The following is a 26,009-nucleotide window of genomic DNA, read 5'->3' on the forward strand; positions in this document are numbered from 1 at the left end:
CTGTCAATGCGAGAAGCATAGTTTCCTCTTATATAAGTATGGTCCTTTGAAATATTCGTATTGGCAACATCTCTCAAACCAATTGCCTTTGATAACAGAGTAAATTTCTTAGAGATCAATTTATCATCTCCATTACTTACATCTCTAGCGTTAGTTACAGAGTTAAAGTCCCCACCAAAAATGATATCATCAACATTATGCCTCAAATAATAACACAATTCATCAAAAAAATCTTCCCTCTCCTTTTCTCACCAGTACCTGATGGTGCATACACATTTAACAAGAATAACACTTGTTCACCAATACGAACTCGTAAACTTATTACACGGCCCTCCACATCTGATTCCTTGCTTATGACATATACAAGGTGACAAAGCTTACTTATCAATATGGCTACACCTCCTTTCAAAAGCACGTGTATAGTTAATGAATATTTCATAATATTTACTAACATAGCTTAATTTACTGATACACTTTATATTATGTTCCTGCAACATTACAATGTCCAATTTATGATATTTAGCCATTGATATAAACTTAATTTGTTTGTTTTCCTCATTCAAGCCATTTATATTGATTGTGGCAATATTAAATGCCATAATGAATTATATAAAGGATTAATAAAGCAGTAAATCTATAAGTTCCTAAACTATTTTCCTCTTTTTCGCAATATTCTTTTTATTCTTGTTCTTTCTCAATTTTAATTTCCCCCTGACTTCACTTTAACAGACCATTCACTTTTCTTTCTCAGAGTCTTTTCCATCATCGATGTCAGTTACTCCTCCCACTTCACTACCATCTTCTAAATTGCTACTTGAGTCGTCATCAATATTGGCAGCTTCTTCCCCGGCATCCTCTGATATACCTTCAGCAAACAAGTCTTGTGAAAACGCTTCCGGTAGTGCTAAATGTACAACTGGACCTGCCTTTACTGTGATATCATGATCAGTTTTATCTTCACTACTAAGGAACTTTAAATCAAGGAAATCTAACGACTGCTCGTCATGCAAAGGACTTCGCTCTCTCAACCTTGATTCTATTTGGGTGTTACTGTCCTCTGGTCCTCCCGTATCTTGTGTACTTCTGCTTCTATTATACCAGTTATATCATCTGGGCTTTGCCCTTTATCCGTTCTTATTGTCGCCGAAATGATTATTTCCTAAATCTTTGTCATTCACTTCAATTTCCTTTCTATTTCCATTTTTCTCATCTTCCTTTGAATTGTTTCTTTTTATTTACATACATTTCATTTCCAATCTCATGTCTTCATATTTATATCCATTTCATTTCCATTATTCTCGCCTTCCTTTGCACTGTCTTCTTCATTCACATCCATTTCATTATAAAAAAGAAAAATCCATTATTCTCGTCTTCCTTTACATTGCTGTCTTCATTCACATTAATTTCACCTTTCCATTTTTCTCATCTTCCTTTTCATTTTTGTCTTCGTACACATTAACCTGTTCTGACTATTCCCAACTACCTGTACCTCTTCATTTATTTTTCCCCCAGGATTCCCTTTATCACGTGGAATCATAGCAGGAAAAATCTTCATTGCTGAATATGTTTATTCTATCCTCTTTCTCATATGAGCATTTAACTGCCATATGATCGCTTCTTCCACACTTGTAACAAGTTTTGTTTTGTCCATTGTAGAAAAACAAAATATTAAAGCCATGAATATTCATTGATGACGGTATATTACTTTTCAGTTCCATTCTTGCTGTTCGTATTCCATTCAGAAGCCGCTTCCGTCCCATGCGTAAATCTGTTTAGCCTAATTCCATATACTTTCCCATACCTTCCGAGAATGTATTCCAACAACCATTTTCCATTTCGAATGGCGCATACCTTATTGACACGTATGGTATGCTCTACTGAAGTTTAATATTCGAAATGATTTCTTATCACTAATGTTTACGTCTTTTTTTCGATCATAGAGATCACAAAATGACTTATAGGCTATCTTATCACAACCATTAATGACAACCCTATTGCCATTATAAACCTGGTATCCGGTGATATCCTCAGGATTTACTTTCAACAAATAAAAAATGACCTCACTTACTTCACAAATTTCAGGGTTGAACGAAAACGACAACCCTACAGAGTCCTGTCTCCGGGTTGGTTTTTTTTTAAAGCTCATTGCGTCACCAATGACACTTCACTGACGTCACCAAATAGCCTGAGGGTATGGTGTAACTTTGGCCGGCGCCACCAGGGACCCTCCTGGCGAAAAAAACGGCCAATTTCACTAATCCTACACCTTTAGCACAGTTTTTCTCTTTCAATTTAATCTAGAAACGTTATAGTTACGGTTTTCTTCTGCCTGGGTACGTTACATCCATCTTTATCCTTCGAAACCCGTCGATAACAGCGGAGTCTCAAACTTGGATGTGTGTTTACAATACTCCAGGGCTGCCAACCCGTCATTAAGACTGAATGAATTATGAGTGCCACTGTCTCTTTTTTATTATGTCATTCAGGTTTTTAAAAAAAACAACCACCACATTTGGTTCGGGAGAAAAGATGAAAGATGCGTTCTAATAGCTTTCACAATTTGAAAGGAAATAATGTAATCGTGGTATTTTTACTGCAAACTGCTTTCTAGTTTCCTGAGAGAGCAACAACAACCATAACGATACTTATATGTGATTAACAACAACACAGGGGACCTCTCTTCTCAATCACTATCTGCAATAGACCGGTGTAAGGAATCTAAGTCCTCTATTTTCCTTTTTCTTCACATATTAAACGAAGTCTTTCTTTACCCTGCCACAGGAAAAATCCCTTTCAAAATGAAATGACTGTCAAAAATGGAATTTTCGTTTCCTACAGAACCGTCATAGGGTCTTCGGAGGATATATAATTAAATAAAATTAGTCCTGTTTCTTAGATTGTTTTACACCAAAGGATTTCTCCCTGCCCTGGCAATGTTTAAATGGAGTACAAGACTTCCTGGTGCACAAATTTTCTGTCTGCGTTAACAGCTGCTGGTTGGCATTCACTCGTTATTTTTACAAGCTTGTTTGTTGCATGTGGTGAAACTAAACTGAATTTTAGGGCCACATTCGGTAAGATTTCAATCAACCTTAAGCCCTCCTGCACTAGCTTTGAATGAGACCAAGTTACAGTGCTGAGGAGTTTAGTAACTTACTTAAAGTCAAGAAACCTTGCATTTTATTCAACAAAAGTGCAGTTAAGAAACAATCAACTATATTTCCTGCACCAATTCTTTTTGGGTGATGCCACAGGGGTTCACAAAGACGCATTTAAAGGTTTAATACATATAATTAATATTTAAAGAACAGAACAATATTCAAATTACGTTAAGAAGCAAGAAAACTAACACATTACTGCAAAATTATTAACAAAAACGTTACGTTACTTCGATAGAAATAAAACTTAAATGGCAAAACAGGATCTCAGAATATCCTAATGAAGAAGTTACTGCAATGGCGACGACGATCACCCGAGGTGATTGTGGCTGGATCTTACAAGAATATCTTCTTTTACCTTGCCTTCGTGGAGTCAGTATGCTAGAATCAGAGAGCTTCACCTTTCCACCTGGAAGAAAACTCGGGAGGAGTATATTGCATAACATAGTTGTCACATCTACAAAATTACAGGGTTACGTAACAAACATCAATTTAAAAACAAATATAAAGTGCTTTAATCGTAACCCAACATACAAAAAAAAAGGGGGTTTTCGTCCAGAAGGCAAGCATAAATTACTGGCATGTGCCCTTACAATAAGAAAATAATATATACATAAGTCTCCACAGGAAGAAGTTTGACAACACTGTAATTTATACGTCATCTAATTATATAGAGATGGACAAAATATGCAAAAAAAACAAAAAAGTGGTTTATTACTTTGAATATCAATGTACTAATTTATACAAACTCATTGCTATATTAATATAATAAAACTACTTCTGTGGAGCAAAATAATCATATATCAACGTATTTTCATAGAAACTGGGAAATTTTATTCAAGGGAATAAATGGCAATTTTTGACATTCTCCCCCAAGAAGAATCATAATCAGAAGTAATGACAACTGCACCCAAAATTTATATCAAATATACATTTAGAGTACATCCAATACAAATTAAATCCTTTCTCTCTTGATCACGGCGGATTGCTGCTGCACGCCGAGGTCTAGTACCATTCAGAGGCACACTATCTGGCTCCTGAGTTACAGCACTATCAAATTCCATCTCGGTAATTCCAGAAGTACGAGCTTTGTGATTGATCTCATGTATAGTTTATTATTCACTCTCACTTCTACAGACCTAATCACACCATCAGACGACGGGAACAGCTGGGTAACCTTACCAATGAGAGGAGGTATCTATAGCCTTTACCCAGATGATCTTCTAAGTCTACCATCACTATGTCCCCAACTTTCACATTTGCAGAGAGATTATTACTAGGATTATTATGTCTCTCTCTTTCTGTAGGTAACGGCGGGGAGGGGGCAAACACAACCATTTCTTGGTTAACTTTCTGACACAAAACACACTTGGACAGAATTGATTTGATAACTTGTCGTGCTTTAGGTACCCAAAAGGTTTCTCTCAACAATACCAATACAGAATTGACACCACAATGGTGATGATGTCTATGCAAATGTTCAACTATCAACACTGTTAAATAACTTCTGGAATGCAATACTTGGGCACTGAGTATCATAAGACATGGAAGCGTTTTTTCATGCGACCCTGAGACCTAACTAGATTTTCTTCATCAACAAATAAGTTTAACTGAGTACACAAGTTCTTAACATCCATGGACACTCCATGTGAATTCTTTTATCACGAGGTACATTCTGGTAGTAGAAAAATGTTGCTTCTGTTCAAGGAGGGACAAGTGCTTTCATTTCGTTAACAAAAAAAAACTTTAGAAACCTTTACTGCACTTATAAGGAAAAGCAATACTGACCTCATGATACGTTTAAGCTTACTTAAATTACATAACGTGGGATGTCATAATGGGGTTGGAGGGTGAACAAACTTAGGTTCTGAAAGAATTTTCATTAACATGCCAACAGTTTCTGTAGCTAAAGATTGGGGATAATCACCAGTTTTAAAAGCCATTTAGGCCATTCCACCATAAGGAATGGTTTTGTGCTAAATCTTTACTATTAATACCTCTTGGATAGAATATCAGCTGGATTATCCTTAGAGGGGGTATACCATAGAGGAAACTTGATTCATTAATTTCAGTGACTCTGTTTCATACATAGGGAATTTTACTATTATTGTTCTTACACCCAACAAATAGAAAACCATGGAGTCACTCCAGAGAGTGCCAGCAAGAACTCACTCTTAAATCATCATTCTGCATTAATCTTCCAGCAAGTTCCATACCCAATGACAAGGAATAGTCTGTTTAGGGTTTGGTGCCACTTTACAGCTTACTGACAGTAAATTGCTTACACTTCTCTTGAAATCAATCACATAGGCAGCAGCTCCATATGCCTTGTTAGAGGCATCACAAAATACATGTAAGTGGGAACATTCAGGATGTACAACAAACCTAGGAAACTTTAAACTTTCTACATTTCTAAAACACTTGCAAATTTCATCAAACCTTGAACATAATGATTCTGGCAAAGGGTCATCCCACCCGTAGTTACTCCACAAACATTTAAGAAAATATTTACCTCTCACCTGTATTGGTGACAATAATCCTAGAGGATCAAACATCCGAGCTACTACTGATAAAACCTTTCGTTTGGTTAAAGGTCCTTTATACTCACAATTTACTTCCTTCAGTGACATCTCATCTTGTGCTAGATACCACTCTAAACCCAAAACGTTTACTCTTTCTTTTGATAACATACTATGGTTCTGTTAAATTCGAATCATTACTAAACCCATTCTTGTAGAGGCATATTAGCGTCTTCAAGAATCGCTTTATTTATTACTGGATACTCATCCATCAAGACGGACACATCCTTGTAAGTTTTACTAAAATTATCTACATAGAAATTCTTCATCAGAGATGATGCAAGGGGATTATTATGTAAAGATAAATGATGCAAGAGGGTTTTGCTGCAAGAGAAAGGGGGAGCATGTAGCTCCAAAACAAACTACACAAAACTGGTAAGTTACAGTAGACTTCAAATCGGAGGGATCAGTTATCCATAGAAAAATCTGCAATAATCACGGCAGTCAGGTGAAATGCCTGTCCTTAAAGGCTTTACTGGATATCTGAAATCACAGCTACGGGTTTGTACGGAAAACTCAACAGGCATCGAAAAGTTTAGTAGTTAATGAGGGACCAGTTAATAAACAATCATTTAATTAAGGAAAGTTCTCCTTTAGCCTTTGAAGAAGCTTTAAAAACTATTCGAATGGGAGTTGTTTCTGAATCCTTCAGTACAGCATGATGGGGTAAATAATGCCCTATAATAGGGGAGCCTGAAGGAATTAATTCTATAAAACCAAACTGACGTATAATCTTTGATAATATTATCATAATGAGCATACAAGGAGGGGTCAGATTCGAATCTATGGTAACAAGGAATTTAAATTGACCAATGGGCTATTCTATAGTTACTCAGGCGGTCTACTTTCATCTTAAATGGTAAGGACACTTCGTATTTTATTGTCAACCCTTTTTACTTTATCCTTAAAAGATTTAACTGATTCTCTTTCTTCAGGACTAATTTCAGATTGAACAAATACCAACACTTTCTAAATCCCATAATTTTCTAACTTTACAACAAGAATTAATAGGGATTTCCTCTACTTCTATTCTTGAATAACATACATTTGATGTAGTGAATCTCATTAGATTCTACATTGTCATAAGACCAACTAGGAAGAGGTCCAAAAATTAGTGCACCAACAGAACTTTTATTCTATCTGTATTCCAGAGCAAATTTGACTGTTCTGATGAATTTTCCATAGTAATCATCTCCAATGACTAATTCTATACATTTACTTCAATCTGAATTTAAATCTTATCTGCTAATTTTTATGCCTTTACTCTTCAAGAACGCAGCTGACTTACTTAATCCTGGAGAATAAATTCTGGAATTAACTCTGTCGAATGCAATGGCATTAATGACAGTTAGAAATCTTACCTAGTCTCACAAAAACTCTTACTATATTACAATTTACTTCCATGGCATCACTGGCAAATGGTTTACCTTTAAGGCTACTGTTGGCTATGGACGATAGGACTAACCTTATTGGGGCTAATTCCGTTGCAATAAACGTTCTTTGCGACCAGAATCAAAGAATGCTCTCTCAAAAGGAACGATGTCCATTCCCTGACACAATTACATTAGCAGTAGGAAGAGCAGTCTGAACAGAAATCTTATTAGTCTGAGAATTATCAATTCCCAAAGAAGCAGCCATAAACTACGGGGAATCACCTTTACTAACAGCACCTTTAGAATCATTATGAGGTTTCCCAAAATTAACATTTGATTTACTAACATAGTACTATTTACACTCAACTTTGGTGGAGCAGGAAGGAACAAAAAGGGTTTTTCTGTTTTCTTACAAATCATCGGGTAATGAGGCCCATCACATCTATTAACATTCGGCTTATTTCTACATCGGAGATTAAAATGACCTCCTTTGAGGCAAGCAAAGCACAATCTTTAAATATTTAACTCTGTCCCTTCTACTATCAATGGATTTGAAAGTCTTACAATCGTGAGAGGCATGGTTCGATGAGCAAAACACACAATTATTGTAAGGACTACTATTACTAGGTTTACTGTTACTTGTTGTGCTCTCTGCACGTTTTGCACATTTGAGGGAATCACTTTAGAATAGTTGCCCTGATCTCGTCTTCTCTTATTAGAATTCTCACCTTCGTAACCAACAAAAATTCCATTAATTCACAAACATATTTCAAACCTGAGGAAAATTTGCCTTTAAATCAAGAGACCATACTATTTATGTTTATTAGCTATTAGCACCTTACGTGTTTTACGGTGACAATTTCTCGCATAATTATACTAGAGGAAAATGTGGGGTTCATGGCCTCCTTACGTCTAAATTCAATGTGTCTCATTTGTAAAATAATCTTCTCAATATTCCAATGTTTGAACGTGTTCCCCCAAAATCCTCCTATTGTATGACTGGGAAGGGGGACTAAATGTGTTTTAATGTTTCACCATAAGCCTACGTTTCAATTTTTCCTTTATTTATCATACTTCTCCTTAAGGGGTCTGGAATAAGCTACTGAATAAAATTGGCATTAGTGACAAGCAAACCTTCTATTGGCTTTAAACGGCGTTTATCCCTTTAAAACTAGCTTCTCGAGTATAGAAAACTTAATCACATCGGGAAATATCCCCCTACGATCGTGAAGCTAAAACTGTTAAATATATCCCAAAATGCAAGACCATTCTTCCTTCCCTCCCCACCGATAAACAAATTCAGGTATCTTTAATTTGCTGGGAGTTGAGGGGGAGGGAGGGAGGGATTAGGGTTGGTGGGAAAGGCCGAAGGAGGCCCAAAGCGGGCCGTTGATTTAGATCTCCCCGTGTCCAATCTAGCTCATTAGTTTTTCTGTGTAGTTAGCCAATAGCATTTACCGTTACAACCATCTAGTTAATTGCTCTATAACTTCTACCATAACCTCTCAATATTCACTATCCTGTGAAAATTAATCGTTCACCTCTGTGACCAAACTATCCTTCAAAACGTCCATAGACCCATCAGTAAGACAACGTTTCATATTACATTACGAGGCGGGTCGATTTTTGGTGTATCGGTATCACCAATGAAGCTACCTGCCTCATCAAGCAAATCTTTGTAAGGAAATAATTTCCCCTTTCAATAACCTACCCTAAGATTAGAAATCCATTATCTTGTTAATTGGACCAATAACCAAACTTGCACAACCAAAAATAAAAAAAATGTATGGCAAATTATCTAAACCCATGATTGGAAATATTATCATCCACTGAATGCCTAGAATAATTTGACCAAGTGGCTATTCATCATTTCACCAAAACACATCTGGTCACGAAAAAACCCTAAGTTCAAAAAAATGGCTACGAACAAATTCAACAAGAATTTTCTTCACAGAGGTAATCACTAAATACGAACCAATCAATGTTCCATAAAACAACGAATTACTTGGCAAACACCTGCCAAGTAAATTCAATACATTACCCTGCCCCACCACCAAATGACTTTTAAAGCCAAACCATCACCAACGTGAACAATTATCGGCAAACTTATTTTTTTTTCTAACATCCAAAAAAATCGTTTGTGAATCGTTATGGCTTCCGGGTCGAAGGACCAAGCTTAGAAATGTGGTGGTGAAACCCTAAACCTGGAAAAAAATTTTTAGGGCCACATTCGTGTGTATGGATTTTCCATTCAACCTTAAGCACCCTCCTGCCACTAGCCTTTGGAATGAGACCAAGATTACAGTGCTGAGGATGTTTTTAGTAACTTACTTAAAGTTCAAGAAACCTTGCATTTTATTCAACAAAAGTGCAGTTAATGATAAACAAATCAAACTTATATTTCCTGCACCCAAATTCTTTTTGGGTGATGCCACACGGGTTCACCAAAAGACGTATTTAAAGGTTTAAGAACATATAACTTAATATTTAAAAGAACAGATAACAAATTATTCAAATTACGTTTAAAGGAAAGAAGCAAAGCAAAACTAACACATTACTGCAAAAATTATTAACAACAAACGTTACGTTACTTCGATAAGAATAAAAAAACTTGAAATTTGGCAAACAGGATCTTCAGAATATCCTAATGAAGAAGTTACTGCCAATTGGCGACCGACGATTCCACGAGGTGATGGTGGCTGGATCTTACAAGAATATCTTCTTTTACTTGCCTTCGTGGGAGTCAGATGCTAGAAATCAGATGTGAGCTCACCTTTCCACCCTGGGAAGGAAAAAACTCGGGGGAGGAAGTATATTGCATAAACATAAGTTGTCACATTCTACAAAATTACAGGGTTACGTAACAAACATCAATTTAAAAACAAAAAAAAATATAAAGTGCTTTGAAAGCGTTAACCCAACATACACAAAAAAAAAGGGGTTTCGTCCAGAAGGCAAGCATTAAATTACTTGGCATGTGGCCCTTACAATAAGAAAAAATAATATATACATAAGTCCCTCCACAGGAAGAACTTTGAACAACACTGTACAATTATTACGTCATCTAAATTATATAGAGATGGACAAAATATGCAAAAAAAAAGTGGTTTATTACTTTGAATATCAATGTACCTAATTTAATTTTACAAACTCATTGCTATAGTTAATTATAATAAAACTACTTCTGTGGAGCAAAATAAATCATATATTCAACGTATTTTTCATAGAAACTGGGAAAATTTTATTCAAGGGGAATAAAAATGGCATAATTTTTGACATTCCTTCCCCCCAAGAAGAATCAATAACAGAAGTAATGACAACTGCACCCCACCCAAAATTTATATTCATGAAATATACATTTAGGAGTACAGGGTCCATACAAATTAAATCCTTTCTCTCTTGATCACGGGCCGGATTGCTGCTGGCACCGCCGAGGTATAGTACCATTCAGAGGCACACTAATTCTTGGCTCCTGAGTTACAGCACCTATCCAAATTCCATCTAGGGTAATTCCAGAAGTAACGAGCTTTGTGATTGATCTTCAATGTATTAGTTTATTATTCCACCCGTCACCTTCTACAGACCTAATCACACCATCAGACGAACGGGTAACCAGCCTCGGGTAACCTTACCCAATGAAGAGGAGGTATCTATAGACCTTTACCCAGATGAATCTTCTAAGTCTACCCATCACTTATGTCCCCAACTTCCACATTTGCTAGAGAGGATTATTACTAGGATTAAATTATGTTCTCTCTCTTTCTGTGGGCGGAACGGCGGGGGAGGGGGCAAACACAACCATTTCTTGGTTAAACTTCTGACACAAAACAACACTTGGACAGAATGATTTGATAACTTGTCCGTGCTTTAGGTACCCAAAAGGTTTCTCTCCACCAATGACCAATACAGAAATTGACAACCACAATGGTGATGATGTCTATGCAATCTTCAATTTAACTTTTTTTTTATCAAACACTGTTAAATAAACTTCTGGGGAATGCAATAACATTTGGGCACTGGAGTATCATAAGAACATGGAAGCGTTTTTTCATAGCGACCCGAGAACCTAAACTAGATTTTCTTTCATTCAACAAATAAAAAGTTTTCAAACTGAAGTACACAAAGTTCCTTTTAACATCCATGGACACTCCATGTGGAATTTCTTATCACCCAGAGGTACATTCTGGTAGTAGAAAAATGGTTTGCTTTCTGTTTCAAGGAAGGGGACAAGTGCTATTTTCATTTCGTTTAACAAAAAAACTTTAGAACCTTTACTGCACTTATTAAGGAAAAAAGCCAATACTGAACCTCCATGATACGTTTAAGCTTACTTAAATTACTATAACGTGGGATGTCAAATGTCAATTAATTTGGGGAGGAGGGTGAACAAAACTTAGGGTCTGAAAAGAATTTCATTAAACATCAAACGTTTTCCTGGTAGCTAAAGGATTGGGGATAATCACCAGTTAAAAGCCATTTAGCGGGCCATTTCCACCATAAAGGAATTTTGTGCTAAATCTTCTTTACTATTAATGAACCTCTGGATAAGAATATCATGCTGGATTATCCTTAGAAGGGGGTATACCATTAGAGGAAACTTGAATTTCATTAATTTCAGTGACTCTGTTTGCATACAAGGGAGCGGAATTTTACTATTATTGTTCTTCAACCCAACAAATAGAAACCATGGAGTCAGCTCCAGAAAGAGTGCAAGAACTCACTCTCTTAAATCATGCATTCTGCATTAATCTTCCAGCAAGTTCCATACCCAATGACAAGGAATAGTCCTGTTTAGGGTTTGGTGGCCAACTTTACACTTACTGACCCAGTAAATTGCTTACACTGTTCTCGTTGAAATCAATCACATAGGCAGCAGCTTCCATATGCCTGTTAGAAGGCATCACAAAATACATGTAAGTGTGGGAACATTCAGGATGTACAACAAACCTATGGAAACTTTAAACTTTCTTTTACATTTCTAAAACACTTGCCAAATTTCATCCAAACCTTTTGGAAACATAATGATTCTTTGGCAAAGGGTCATCCCCCCACCCTAGTTTTACTCCACCCAAACAATTTAAGAAAATATTTACCTCTGCACCTGTATTGGTGACAATAATCCTAGAGGATCAAACATCCGAGCTACTACTGGGACAAAAAACTTTTCGTTTGGTTAAACGGTCCTTTTAACTCACAATTTACTTCCTTCATGGACATCTACCATCTTGTGCTAGATACCACTCTAAACCCAAAACGTTTACTCTTTCTTTGATAACCATCTATTTGGTTTCTGTTAAATTCTGAATCATTACTAACCCATTCTTTTGTTAGAAAGGCATATTAGGCCGATCTTCAAGAAATCGCATTTATTACTGGATACTTCATCCATCAAGACGGACACATTCCTTGTAAGTTTTACTAAAATTATCTACATAGGAAATTCTTCATCAAGAGCTGATGCAAAGGGGATTATTATGTAAAGATAAATGATGCAAGAGGGTTTGTGCGCAAAGCAAGAGAAAGGGGGAGCATGTAGCTCCAAAACAAACTACACAAAACTGGTAAGTTACAGTAGACTTCAAATCGGAGGGATCAGTTATCCATAGAAATCTGCAATAATCACGGCAGTCAGGTGAAATGCCTGTCCTTAAAAGGGCTTTACTGATATCTGAAATCACAGCTACTGGGTTTGTACGGAAACTCAACAGGGCATCGAAAAGTTTAGTAGTTAATGAGGGACCAGTTAATAAACAATCATTAATTAAGGAAAGTTCTCCTTTAGCCTTTGAAGAAGCTTTAAAAACTATTCGAATGGGAGTTGTTTCTGAATCCTTCAGTACAGCATGATGGGGTAAATAATGCCCTATAATAGGGGAGCCTGAAGGAATTAATTCTATAAAACCAAACTGAACGTAATCTTTGATAATCTTATCATATGACATACAAGGAGGGGTCAGATTCGAATCTATGTAACAAGGAACTTTAATTGACCAATGGCTATTCTATAGTTAACAGGCGGGGTCTACTTTCATCTTAAAATGGTAAGGACACTTCGTATTTATTGTCAACCCTTTTTACTTTATCCTTAAAAGATTTACTGATCTCTTTCTTCAGGGACTAATTCAGATTGACAAATCCCAACACTTTCTAAAATCCCATATTTTTCTAAACTTTACACAAAAGAATTAATAGGGATTTCCTCTACTTCTATTCTTGAATAACAAATACATTTGATGTAGTAATCTCATTAGATTCTACATTGTCATAAGACCAACTAGGAAGAGGTCCAAAAATTAGTGCACCAACAGAACTATTCAATATCTGTATTCAGATTTGCAAAATTTGATTTTTGTCTGAATGAATTTTCCATAGTAATCAGCTCCAATGACTAATTCTATACCATTTACTTCATCTGAATTTAAATCCATTATCTGCTAATTTTATGCCTTTACTCTTCAAGAACGCAGATGACTTACTTAATCCTGGAGAATAAATTCTGGAATTAACTCTGTCGAATGCAATGGCATTAATGACAGTTAGAATCTTACCTAGTCTCACCACAACTCTTACTATATTACAATTTACTTCCATGGCATCACTCGGCAAATGGTTTTACCTTTAAGGCTACTGTTGCTATGGACGATAGACTAACCTTATTGGCTAATTCCGTTGCAATAAACGTTCTTTGCGCACCAGAATCAAAGAATGCTCTCTCAAAGGAACGATGTCCATTCCCTGACACAATACATTAGCAGTGGAGGAAGAGCAGTCTGAACAGAAAATCTTATTAGTCTGAGAATTATCAATTCCCAAAGAAGCAAAGGCCATAACTACGGGAGGGGAATCACCTTTACTAACAGCACCTTTGAAATCCATTATTGAGGTTTCCCAAAAGTTAACCATTTGATTTACTTAACATTAGTACTATTTACACTCAACTTTCTTTCGGTGGGAGTCAGGAATAACAGGGTTTTTCTGTTTTTCCTTACAAATCATCGGTAATTGAGGCCCATCACATATATTTACATTTCGGCTTATTTGCTAACACTTCGGAGATTAAATGACCTCCTTTGAGGCTAAGCAAAGCACCAATCTTAAATATTTAACTCTGTCCCTATTCTACTTAGTCACTGGAATTTTGGAAAGTCTTACAAATCGTGAGAAGGCATGTTCGAATGAGCCAAAACACACAATTATTATTGTAAGGGACTACTATTGACTAGTTTACTTGTTACTTGGTTTTTAGGGCTCTACTCTGCACGTTTTTGCAGCATTTGCGGGAACAATCACTTTAGAATAGTTTGCCCTGATCTCGTCTTCTCTTATTAGCAATTCTTCACCTTCGTAACAAAATTCCATTAATTCACAAACATATTTCAAACCTGAGGAAATTTGCTTCCAAATCAGAGACATACTATTATGTTTATTAGCTATAGCCTTACGTGTTTTCTTTTTAGGTGACAATTTCTCGCATATATACTAGAGAAAACGGGGTCATGGCCCTCTACGTCTAAATTCAATGTGCTCATTTGTAAAATAATCTTCTCATATTCCAATTTGAACGTGTTCAAATCCTCTATTGTATGACTGGGAGGACTAAATGTGTTAATTTGGACATAAGCCTACGTTTCAATTTTTCCTTATTATCATACTTCTCCTTAAGGGTCTGAATAGCTAACTGAATAATTGGCCATTAGTGACAAGAACCAACCTTCTATGGCTTTAAAGGCGTTATCCCTTTAACTAGCTCTGAGTATAGAAAACTTAAATCAATACACGGAAATATCCCTACGATCGTGAACAACGTAAACTGTTAAATATATCCCAAAAATGCAAGCCATTCTTCCTCCCCACCGCTAAATTCAGGTATCTTAATTGCTGGGAGTTGATGGGGAGGGACGAGGGTTAGTGGGAGCCGAAGGAGGCAAAGCAGGGCCGTTGATTTATATCTCCCGTGTCAATCTAGCTCATAGTTTTCTGTGTAGTAGCAATAGCTTTCCTTACACATCTAGGTTATTGCTCTATAACTTCTACATAACCTCTCATATTCACTATCCTGTGAAATAATCGTCACCCCCTTCTGTGACCAACTATCTTCAAAACGTCATAGGACCCTCAGTAAGACAACGTTCATACATTACGAGGGTCGATTTTGGTGTATCGGTATCACCAATGAAGCTACCTGCCTCATCAAGCAAATCTTGTAAGGAAATAATTTCCCCTTCATAAACTACCCTATCTTAGAATCCATATCTTGTTAATGGATCAATAACAAACTGCACAAAAAAATAAAAAAATGTATGGCAAATTATCTAAACCTGATTGAAAATATCATCCCACAATGAAGCTAGATAATTTGACCAAGTGCTCTTCATCATTTCACAAAACACATTGGTCAACGAAAAAAACCTAAGTTCAAAAAATGGCTACGAAATTCAACAAGAATTTCTTCACAGAGTAATCACTAAATACTAACAATAATGTTCCATAAACAACAGATTTACTTGGCAAACACTCCAAGTAATTCAATACCTTACCCTGCTCACCAAATGACTTTAAGCAACCATCACCAACGTGAACATTATCGCAAATTATTTTTTTTATTTTTTTTCTAAACATCCAAAAAATCGTTTGTGAATCGTTATGGTTCGGGTCGAAGGGACCAGCTTAGAATGTGGTGAAACTAAACTGAATTTTAGGGCCACATTCGGTATGATTCATTCAAACCTTAAGCCCTCCTGCACTAGCTTTGAATGAGACCAAGTACAGGTGCTGAGGAGTTAGTAATTACTTAAAGTCAAGAAACCTTGCATTTATTCAAACAAAAGTGCAGTAGAAACAATCAACTATATTTCCTGCACCAATTCTTTTTGGGTGATGCCCACGGGTTCACAAAGACGTATTTAAAGGTTTAATAACATATAATAATATTTAAAGAACAGAACAATTTATTCAAATTACGTTAAGAAGCAAGAAAAACTAACATCATTACTGCAAAAATTATTAACAAAACGTTTACGTTACTTCGATAGAAATAAAAACTTAAATGGCAAACAGGATCTCAGAATATCCTAATGAAGAAGTTACTGCAATGGCGACGGACGATTCACGAGGTGATGTGGCTGGATCTTACAAGAATATCTTCTTTTACTTGCCTTCGTGGAGTCAGATGCTAGAATCAGAGAGCTTCACCTTTCCAACCCTGGAAGAAAACTCGGGAGGAGTATATTGCATAACATAGTTGTCACATCTACAAAATTACAGGGTTACGTAAACAAACATCAATTTAAAAAACAAATATAAAGTGCTTTAATAACGTAACCCAACATACAAAAAAAAAGGGGTTTCGTCCAGAAAGGCAAGCATAAATTACTGGCATGTGCCCTTACAATAAGAAAATAATATATACATAAGTCTCCACAGGAAGAAGTTTGACAACACTGTAATATACGTCATCTAATTATATAGAGATGGACAAAATATGCAAAAAAAAAGTGGTTTATTACTTTGAATATCAATGTACTAATGTATACAAACTCATTGCTATAGTTAATATAATAAAACTACTTCTGTGGAGCAAAATAATCATATATCAACGTATTTTCATAGAAACTGGGAAATTTTATTCAAGGGGAATAAATGGCAATTTTTGACATTCTCCCCCAAGAAGAATCATAATTAGAAGTAATGACAACTGCACCCAAAAATTTATATCAAAATATACATTTAGAGTACATCCATACAAATTAAATCCTTTCTCTCTTGATCACGGCGGATTGCTGCTGCACGCCGAGGTCTAGTACCATTCAGAGGCACACTATCTGGCTCCTGAGTTACAACACTATCACATTCCATCTCGGGTAATTCCAGAAGTACGAGCTTTGTGATTGATCTCATGTATAGTTTATTATTCACTCTCACTTCTACAGACCTAATCACACCATCAGACGACGGGAACAGCTGGGTAACCTTACCCAATGAGAGGAGGGATCTATAGCCTTTACCCAGATGATCTTCTAAGTCTACCATCACTATGTCCCCAACTTTCACATTTGCAGAGAGATTATTACTAGGATTATTATGTCTCTCTCTTTCTGTGGGTACGCGGCGGGGGAGGGGGCAAACACAACCATTTCTTGGTTAACTTCTGACACAAAACACACTTGGACAGAATGATTGATAACTTGTCGTGCTTTAGGTACCCAAAGGTTTCTCCTCAACAATACCAATACAGAATTGACACCACAATGGTGATGATGTCTATGCAAATGTTCAACTATCAACACTGTTAAATAAACTTCTGGAATGCAATAACATTGGGCACTGAGTATCATAAGACATGGAAGCGTTTTTCATGCGACCCTGAGACCTAACTAGATTTTCTCATCAACAAATAAGTTTAACTGAGTACACAAGTTCTTAACATCCATGGACACTCCATGTGAATTCTTATCACAGAGGTACATTCTGTAGTAGAAAAATGTTGCTTCTGTTCAAGAGGACAAGTGCTTTCATTTCGTTAACAAAAAAACTTAGACTTTACTGCACTTATTAAGGAAAACGCAATACTGACCTCATGATACGTTTAAGCTTACTTAAAATTACTATAACGTGGGATGTCAATTAATGGGGTTTGGAGGGGTTGAACAACAAATTAGGTTCTGAAAGAAAAATTTCATTAACATGCACAGTTTCTGTAGCTAAAGATTGGGGATAATCACCAGTTAAAAGCCATTTAGGGCCATTCCCACCATAAGGAATTTGTGCTAAATCTTTTACTATTAATACCTCTGGATAGAATATCAGCTGGATTATCCTTAGAGGGGGTAGGGTACCATAGAGGAAACTTGAATCATTAATTTCAGTGACTCTGTTTCATACATAGGGAATTTTACTATTATTGTTCTTCACCCAAACAAAATAGAAAACCATGGAGTCACTCCAGAGAGTGCAAGAACACTCTTAAATCATCATTCTGCATTAATCTTCCAGCAAGTTCCATACCCAATGACAAGGAATAGTCTCTGTTTTAGGGTTTGGTGCCACTTTACACTTACTGACCAGTAAATTGCTTACACTTCTCTTGAAATCAATCACATAGGCAGCAGCTCCATATGCCTTGTTAGAGGCATCACAAAAAATACCTGTAATGGGAACATTCAGGATGTAAACAACAAACCTAGGAAACTTTAAACTTTCTACATTTTCTAAAACACTTGCAAATTTTCATCAAACCTTGAAACATAATGATTCTGGCAAAAGGGTCATCCCACCCGTAGTTACTCCACAAAAACATTTAAGAAAAAATATTTACTATTCACCTGTATTGGTGACAATAATCCTAGAGGATCAAACATCCGAGCTACTACTGACAAAAAAACTTTTCGTTTGGTTAAAGGTCCTTTATACTCACAATTACTTCCTTCAGTGACATCTCATCTTGTGCTAGATACCACTCTAAACCCAAAACGTTTACTCTTTCTTTGATAACATCTGGTTTCTTTGTTAATTCTGAATCATTACTAACCCATTCTTGTAGAGGCATATTAGCGTCTTCAAGAATCGCATTTATTACTGGATACTCATCCATCAAGACGGGACACATCCTTGTAAGTTTTACTAAAATTATATTACATAGAAATCTTCATCAGAGATGATGCAAGGGGATTATATGTAAAGATAAATTGATGCAAGAGGGGGTTTTTTTGCTGCAAGAGAAAGGGGGAGCATTTGTAGCTCCAAAACAAACTACACAAAACTGGTAAGTTTACAGTAGACTTTAAAATCGGAGGGATCAGTTATCCATAGAAATCTGCAATAATCACGGCAGTCCAGGTGAAATGCCTGTCCTTAAAAGGGCCTTTACTGTATCTGAAATCACAGCTACTTGGGTTTGTACGGAAAAACTCAACAGGGCAATCGAAAAGTTTAGTAGTTAATGAGGGACCAGTTTAATAAACAATCATTTTAATTAAGGAAAGTTCTCCTTTAGCCTTTGAAGAAGCTTTAAAAACTATTCGAATGGGAGTTGTTTTCTGAATCCTTCAGTACAGCATGAAGGGGGTAAATAATGCCCTATAATAGGGGAGCCTGAAGGAATTAATTCTATTTTAATAAAACCAAACTGAAACGTTAATCTTTGATAATCCTTATCCAATATGAGCATTACAAGGAAGGGGTTCACGATTCGAATCGATGGTAACAAGGGTAATTTAATTGAACCAATGGCTATTTCTATAGTTTAACAGGCGGTCTTACTTTTCATTTATTAAATGGTAAGGGGACCACTTCGTATTTGATTGGTCAACCCCGTTTTTAACCGTTTATCCTTAACTTAAAAGATTTTTAAACTGGAGTTCTCTTTCTTTCAGGACCTAATGTTTCAGATTGGACAAATACCAACACTTTCTAAATACCCATAATTTTCTAACTTTACCAACAAGAAGTTAATAGGGATTTCCTCTACTTCTATTCTTGAATAAACATACATTTGATGTAGTAAATCACATTAGATTCTACATTGTCATAAGACCAAATAACGGAAGAAGCAGGTCCAAAAATTAAGTGGCCACCAACAGGAACTATTCAATATCTGTAGTTCCAGAGCAAATTTGACTGTTCTGGAATGAAGTTTTGCCATAGTAATCAGACTCCAATGGACTAATCATATACCCATTTACTTCATCTGAATTTGAAATCATTATCTGCTAATTTTATGCCTATTTACTCTTCAAGAACGCAGCTGAACTTAACTTAATCCTGGAGAATAAATTCTGGAGAATTAACTCTGTCGAATGCAATGGCATTAATGGACAGTTAGACAATCTTACCTAGTCTCACCACAACTCTTACTATATACAATTTACTTCCATGGCATCACTGGCAAATGGTTTACCTTTAAGGCTACTGTTGCTATGGACGATAGACTAACCTTATTGGTAATTCCGTTGCAATAAACGTTCTTTGCGCACCAGAATCAAAGAATGCTCTCTCAAAGGAACGATGTCCATTCCCTGACACAATTACATTAGCAGTAGGAAGAGCAGTCTGAACAGAAATCTTATTAGTCTGAGAATTATCAATTCCCAAAGAAGCGCCATAACTACTGGGAATCACCTTTACTAACAGCACTTTAGAATCATTTATGAGGTTTCCCAAAATTAACATTTGATTTACTAACATTAGTACTATTTACACTCAACTTTGGTGGAGCAGGATAACAGGGTTTTCTGTTTTCTTACAAATCATCGGGTAATGAGGCCATCACATCTATTACATTTCGGCTTATTTCTACATTCGGAGATTAAATGACCTCCTTTGAGGCAAGCAAAGCACAATCTTAAATTTTAACTCTGTCCCTTCTACTATCAATGGATTTGAAAGTCTTACAATCGTGAGAGGCATGGTTCGATGAGCAAAACACACAATTATTGTAAGGACTACTATTACTAGTTTACTGTTACTTGGTTGTGCTCTCTGCACGTTTGCACATTTGAGGGAATCACTTAGAATAGTTGCCCTGATCTCGTCTTCTCTTATTAGAATTCTCACTTCGTAACAAAAAATTCCATTAATTCACAAACATATTTCAAACTGAGGAAATTTGCTTTAAATCAAGAGACATACTATTATGTAATTAGCTATAGCCATTACGTGTTTAGGTGACAATTTCTCGCATATTATACTAGAGAAAATGGGGTTCATGGCCTCTACGTCTAAAATTCAATGTGCTCATTTGTAAAATAATCTTCTCATATTCCCAATTTGAACGTGTTCAAAATCCTCTATTGTATGACTGGGAGGACTAAATGTGTTAATTTGGACATAAGATCCTACGTTTCAATTTTTCCTTATTATCATACTTCTCCTTAAGGGTCTGAATAGCTACTGAATAATTGGCATTAGTGGACAAGCAAACCTTCTATGGCTTTAAAGGCGTTATCCCTTTAAACTAGCTCTAGTATAGAAAACTTAATCACATCGGAAATATCCCTACGATCGTGAACTAAACTGTTAAATAATCCCATCCCAAAATCGCAAGCCATTCTTCCTCCCACCGCTAAATTCAGGTATCTTAATTGATGGGAGTTGGAGGGGGGGGGAGGGAGATGGGTTAGTGGGAGCCGAAGGAGGCAAAAGCGGGCCGTTGATTTATAATCGCCCGTGGTCCAATCTAGCTCCAGAGTTTTCTTTATGGTAGTAGCAATAGCTTTCCTTACCAACATTCAGTTATCGCCTCTATAAACTTCTACCAATAACCTCCTTCATATTCACTATCTGTGAAAATAATCGTCACCTTCTGTGGACCAACTATCTTCAAAACGTCAATAGACCCTCAGGTAAGACAAAACGTTCATACATTACGAGGGTCGATTTTGGTGTATCGGTATCACCAATGAAGCTACCTGCCTCATCAAGCAAATCTTGTAAGGAAATAATTTCCCCTTCAATAACTACCCTAATCTTAGAATCCATTATCTTGTTAATGGATCAATAACAAACTTGCACAAAAATAAAAAAATGTATGGCAAATTATCTAAACCTGATTGAAATATATCATCCACTGAATGCTAGATAATTTGACCAAGTGCTCTTCATCATTCACAAAACACATCTGGTCACGAAAAAACCTAAGTTCAAAAATGGCTACGAAATTCAACAAGAATTTCTTCACAGAGTAATCACTAAATACGAACAATAATGTTCCATAAACAACAGATTACTTGGCAAACACTCCAAGTAATTCAATACCTTACCCTGCTCACCAAATGACTTTAAGCCAACCATCACCAACGTGAACATTATCGCAATTATTTTTTTTTCTAACATCCAAAAAAAATCGTTTGTGAATCGTTATGGCTTCCGGGTCGAAGGACCAGCTTAGAATGTGGTGAAACTAAACTGAATTTTAGGGCCACATTCGGTATGATTTCATTCAACCTTAAGCCCTCCTGCACTAGCTTTGAATGAGACCAAGTTACAGTGCTGAGGAGTTTAGTAACTTACTTAAAGTCAAGAAACCTTGCATTTTATTCAACAAAAGTGCAGTTAAGAAACAATCAACTATATTTCCTGCACCAATTCTTTTTGGGTGATGCCACACGGGTTCACAAAGACGTATTTAAAGGTTTAATACATATAATTAATATTTAAAGAACAGAACAATTATTCAAATTACGTTAAGAAGCAAGAAAACTAACACATTACTGCAAAATTATTAACAAACGTTACGTTACTTCGATAGAAATAAAACTTAAATGGCAAACAGGATCTCAGATATCCTAATGAAGAAGTTACTGCAATGGCGACGACGATTCACGAGGTGATGTGGCTGGATCTTACAAGAATATCTTCTTTTACTTGCCTTCGTGGAGTCAGATGCTAGAATCCGAGAGCTTCACCTTTCCACCCTGGAAGAAAACTCGGGAGGAGTATAATTGCATAACATAGTTGTCACATTCTACAAAATTACAGGGTTACGTAACAAACATCAATTTAAAAACAAATATAAAGTGCTTTAATCGTAACCCAACATACAAAAAAAAGGGGGTTTCGTCCAGAAGGCAAGCATAAATTACTGGCATGTCGCCCTTACAATAAGGAAAATAATATATACATAAGTCTCCACAGGAAGAAGTTTGACAACAACTGTAATTATACGTCATCTAATTATATAGAGATGGACAAAAATATGCAAAAAAAAAAGTGGTTTATTACTTTGAATAATCAATGTACTAATTTATACAAACTCATTGCTATAGTTAACATATAATAAAACTACTTCTTGTGGAGCAAAATAATCATATCAACGTATTTTCATAGAAACTGGGAAATTTTTATTCAAAGGGGAATAAATGGCAATTTTTTGACATTCTCCCCAAGAAGAATCATAATCAGAAGTAATGACAACTGCACCCAAAATTTATATCAAATATACATTTAGAGTACATCCATACAAATTAAATCCTTTCTCTCTTGATCACGGCGGATTGCTGCTGCACGCCGAGGTCTAGTACCATTCAGAGGCACACTATCTGGCTCCTGAGTTACAGCACTATCAAACTTCCATCTCGGGTAATTCCAGAAGTACGAGCTTTGTGATTGATCTCATATAGTTTATTATTCACTCTCACTTCTACAGACCTATCACACCATCAGAACGACGGGAAAACAGCTGGGTAACCTTACCCAATGAGAGAGGTATCTATAGCCTTTACCCAGATGATCTTCTAAGTCTACATCCACTATGTCCCCAACTTTCACATTTGCAGAGAGATTATTACTAGGATTATTATGTCTCTCTCTTTCTGTGGGTAACGGCGGGGGAGGGGCAAACACAACCATTTCTTGGTTAACTTCTGACACAAAACACACTTGGACAGAATTGATTTGATAACTTGTCGTGCTTTAGGTACCCAAAAGGTTTCTCCTCAACAATACCAATACAGAATTGACACCACAATGGTGATGATGTCTATGCAAATGTCAACTATCAACACTGTTAAATAACTTCTGGAATGCAATAACACTTGGGCACTGAGTATCATAAGACATGGAAGCGTTTTCATGCGACCCTGAGACCTAACTAGATTTTCTTCATCAACAAATAAGTTTAACTGAGTACAACAAGTTCTTAACATCCATGGACACTCCATGTGAATTCTTATCAGAGGTACATTCTGGTAGTAGAAAAATGTTGCTTCTGTTCAAGGAGGACAAGTGCTTTCATTTCGTTAACAAAAAAAACTTAGAACCTTTACTGCACTTCATTAAGGAAAAGCAATACTGACCCATCAATGATACGTTTAAGCTTACTTAAAATTACTATAACGTGGGGGATGTCAATTAATGGGGTTGGAGGGTGAACAAACTTAGGTTCTGAAAGAATTTCATTAACCATGCACAGTTTCTGTAGCTAAAGATTGGGATAATCACCCAGTTAAAAGCCATTTAGGGCCATTCCACCATAAGGAATTTTTGTGCTAAATCTTTACTATTAATACCTCTGGATAGAATATCAGCTGGATTATCCCTTAGAGGGGGTATACCATAGAGGAAACTTGAATTCATTAATTTCAGTGACTGCTGTTTCATACATACGGGGGGAAAATGAAATTTTACTATATTGTCTTCACCCAACAAATAGAAACCATGGGAGTCAACTCCAGAGAGTGCAAGAACTCACTCTTAAATCATCATTCTGCATTAATCTTCCAGCAAATGTTTTTCCATACCCAATGACAAGGAATAGTCTGTTTAGGGTTTGGTGCCACTTTACACTTACTGACCAGTAAATTGCTTACACTTCTCTTGAAATCAATCACATAGGCAGCAGCTCCATATGCCTTGTTAGAGGCATCACAAAAATACATGTAAGTGGGAACATTCAGGATGTACAACAAACCTAGGAAACTTAAACTTTCTACATTTCTAAAAACACTTGCAAATTTCATCAAACCTTGAAAAAAAACATAATGATTCTGGCAAGGGTCATCCCACCGTAGTTACTCCACAAACATTTAAGAAAATATTTACCTCTCACCTGTATTGGTGACAATAATCCTAGAGGATCAAACACCGAGCTACTACTGACAAAACTTTTCGTTTGGTTAAAGGTCCTTTATACTCACAATTTACTTCCTTCAGTGACATCTCATCTTGTGCTAGATACCACTCTACCCAAAACGTTTACTCTTTCTTTGATAACATCTATGGTTCTGTTAAATTCTGAATCATTACTAACCCATTCTTGTAGAGGCATATTAGCGTCTTCAAGAATCGCATTTATTACTGGATACTCATCCATCAAGAACGGACACATCCTTGTAAGTTTTTTACTAAAATTATCTACATAGAAATTCTTCATCAGAGATGATGCAAGGGGATTATTATGTAAAGATAAATGATGCAAGAGGGTTTGCTGCAAGAGAAAGGGGGAGCATGTAGCTCCAAAACAAACTACACAAAACTGGTAAGTTACAGTAGACTTCAAATCGGAGGGATCAGTTATCCATAGAAATCTGCAAAATAATCACGGCAGTCAGGTGAAATGCCTGTCCTAAAAGTAAAAGGGCTTTACTGATATCTGAAATCACAGCTACTGGGTTTGTACGGAAACTCAACAGGGCTCGAAAAGTTTAGTAGTTAATGAGGGACCAGTTAATAAAACAATCATTTAATTAAGGAAAGTTCTCCTTAGCCTTTGAAGAAGCTTTAAAAACTATTCGAATGGGAGTTGTTTCTGAATCCTATCAGTACAGCATGATGGGGTAAATAATGCCCTATAATAGGGGAGCCTGAAGGAATTAATTCTATAAAAACCAAACTGAACGTAATCTTTGATAATCTTATCATAATGAGCATACAAGGAGGGGTCAGATTCGAATCTATGTAACAAGGAATTTAATTGACCAATGGCTATTCTATAGTTAACAGGCGGTCTACTTTCATCTTAAATGGTAAGGACACTTCGTATTTATTGTCAACCCTTTTTACTTTATCCTTAAAAGATTTAACTGATTCTCTTTCTTCAGGACTAATTTCAGATTGACAAATACCAACACTTTCTAAATCCCATAATTTTCTAACTTACAACAAGAATTAATAGGGATTTCTCTACTTCTATTCTTGAATAACATACATTTGATGTAGTAATCTCATTAGATTCTACATTGTCATAAGACCAACTAGGAAGAGGTCCAAAAATTAGTGCACCACCAGAACTATTCAATATCTGTATTCCAGAGCAAATTTGACTGTTCTGAATGAATTTTCCATAGTAATCAGCTCCAATGACTAATTCTATACCATTTACTTCATCTGAATTTAAATCATTATCTGCTAATTTTTATGCCTTTACTCTTCAAGAACGCAGCTGACTTACTTAATCCTGGAGAATA

The 26,009-nt window shown here is 36.1% G+C and overlaps 1 protein-coding gene across 1 annotated transcript in view; it reads right to left on the reverse strand.

The window, feature by feature from the left end:
- Window positions 1-734: 734 nt before the first annotated feature.
- The window catches only part of LOC135197545 (uncharacterized), a 39,679-nt gene continuing 14,404 nt past the window's right edge, over window positions 735-26,009 (reverse strand). Inside the window, exons 3-5 of the mRNA XM_064224605.1 lie at window positions 24,854-25,030; window positions 20,042-20,157; window positions 735-1,089 (exon numbers count right to left, since the gene is read on the reverse strand). Coding sequence (XP_064080675.1) covers window positions 735-1,089; window positions 20,042-20,157; window positions 24,854-25,030 — 648 coding nt within the window. The remainder of the gene's footprint in view (window positions 1,090-20,041; window positions 20,158-24,853; window positions 25,031-26,009) is intronic.

The sequence above is a fragment of the Macrobrachium nipponense genome, chromosome 21, assembly GCF_015104395.2.
Source record: "Macrobrachium nipponense isolate FS-2020 chromosome 21, ASM1510439v2, whole genome shotgun sequence".
NCBI lineage: Eukaryota > Metazoa > Arthropoda > Malacostraca > Decapoda > Palaemonidae > Macrobrachium > Macrobrachium nipponense.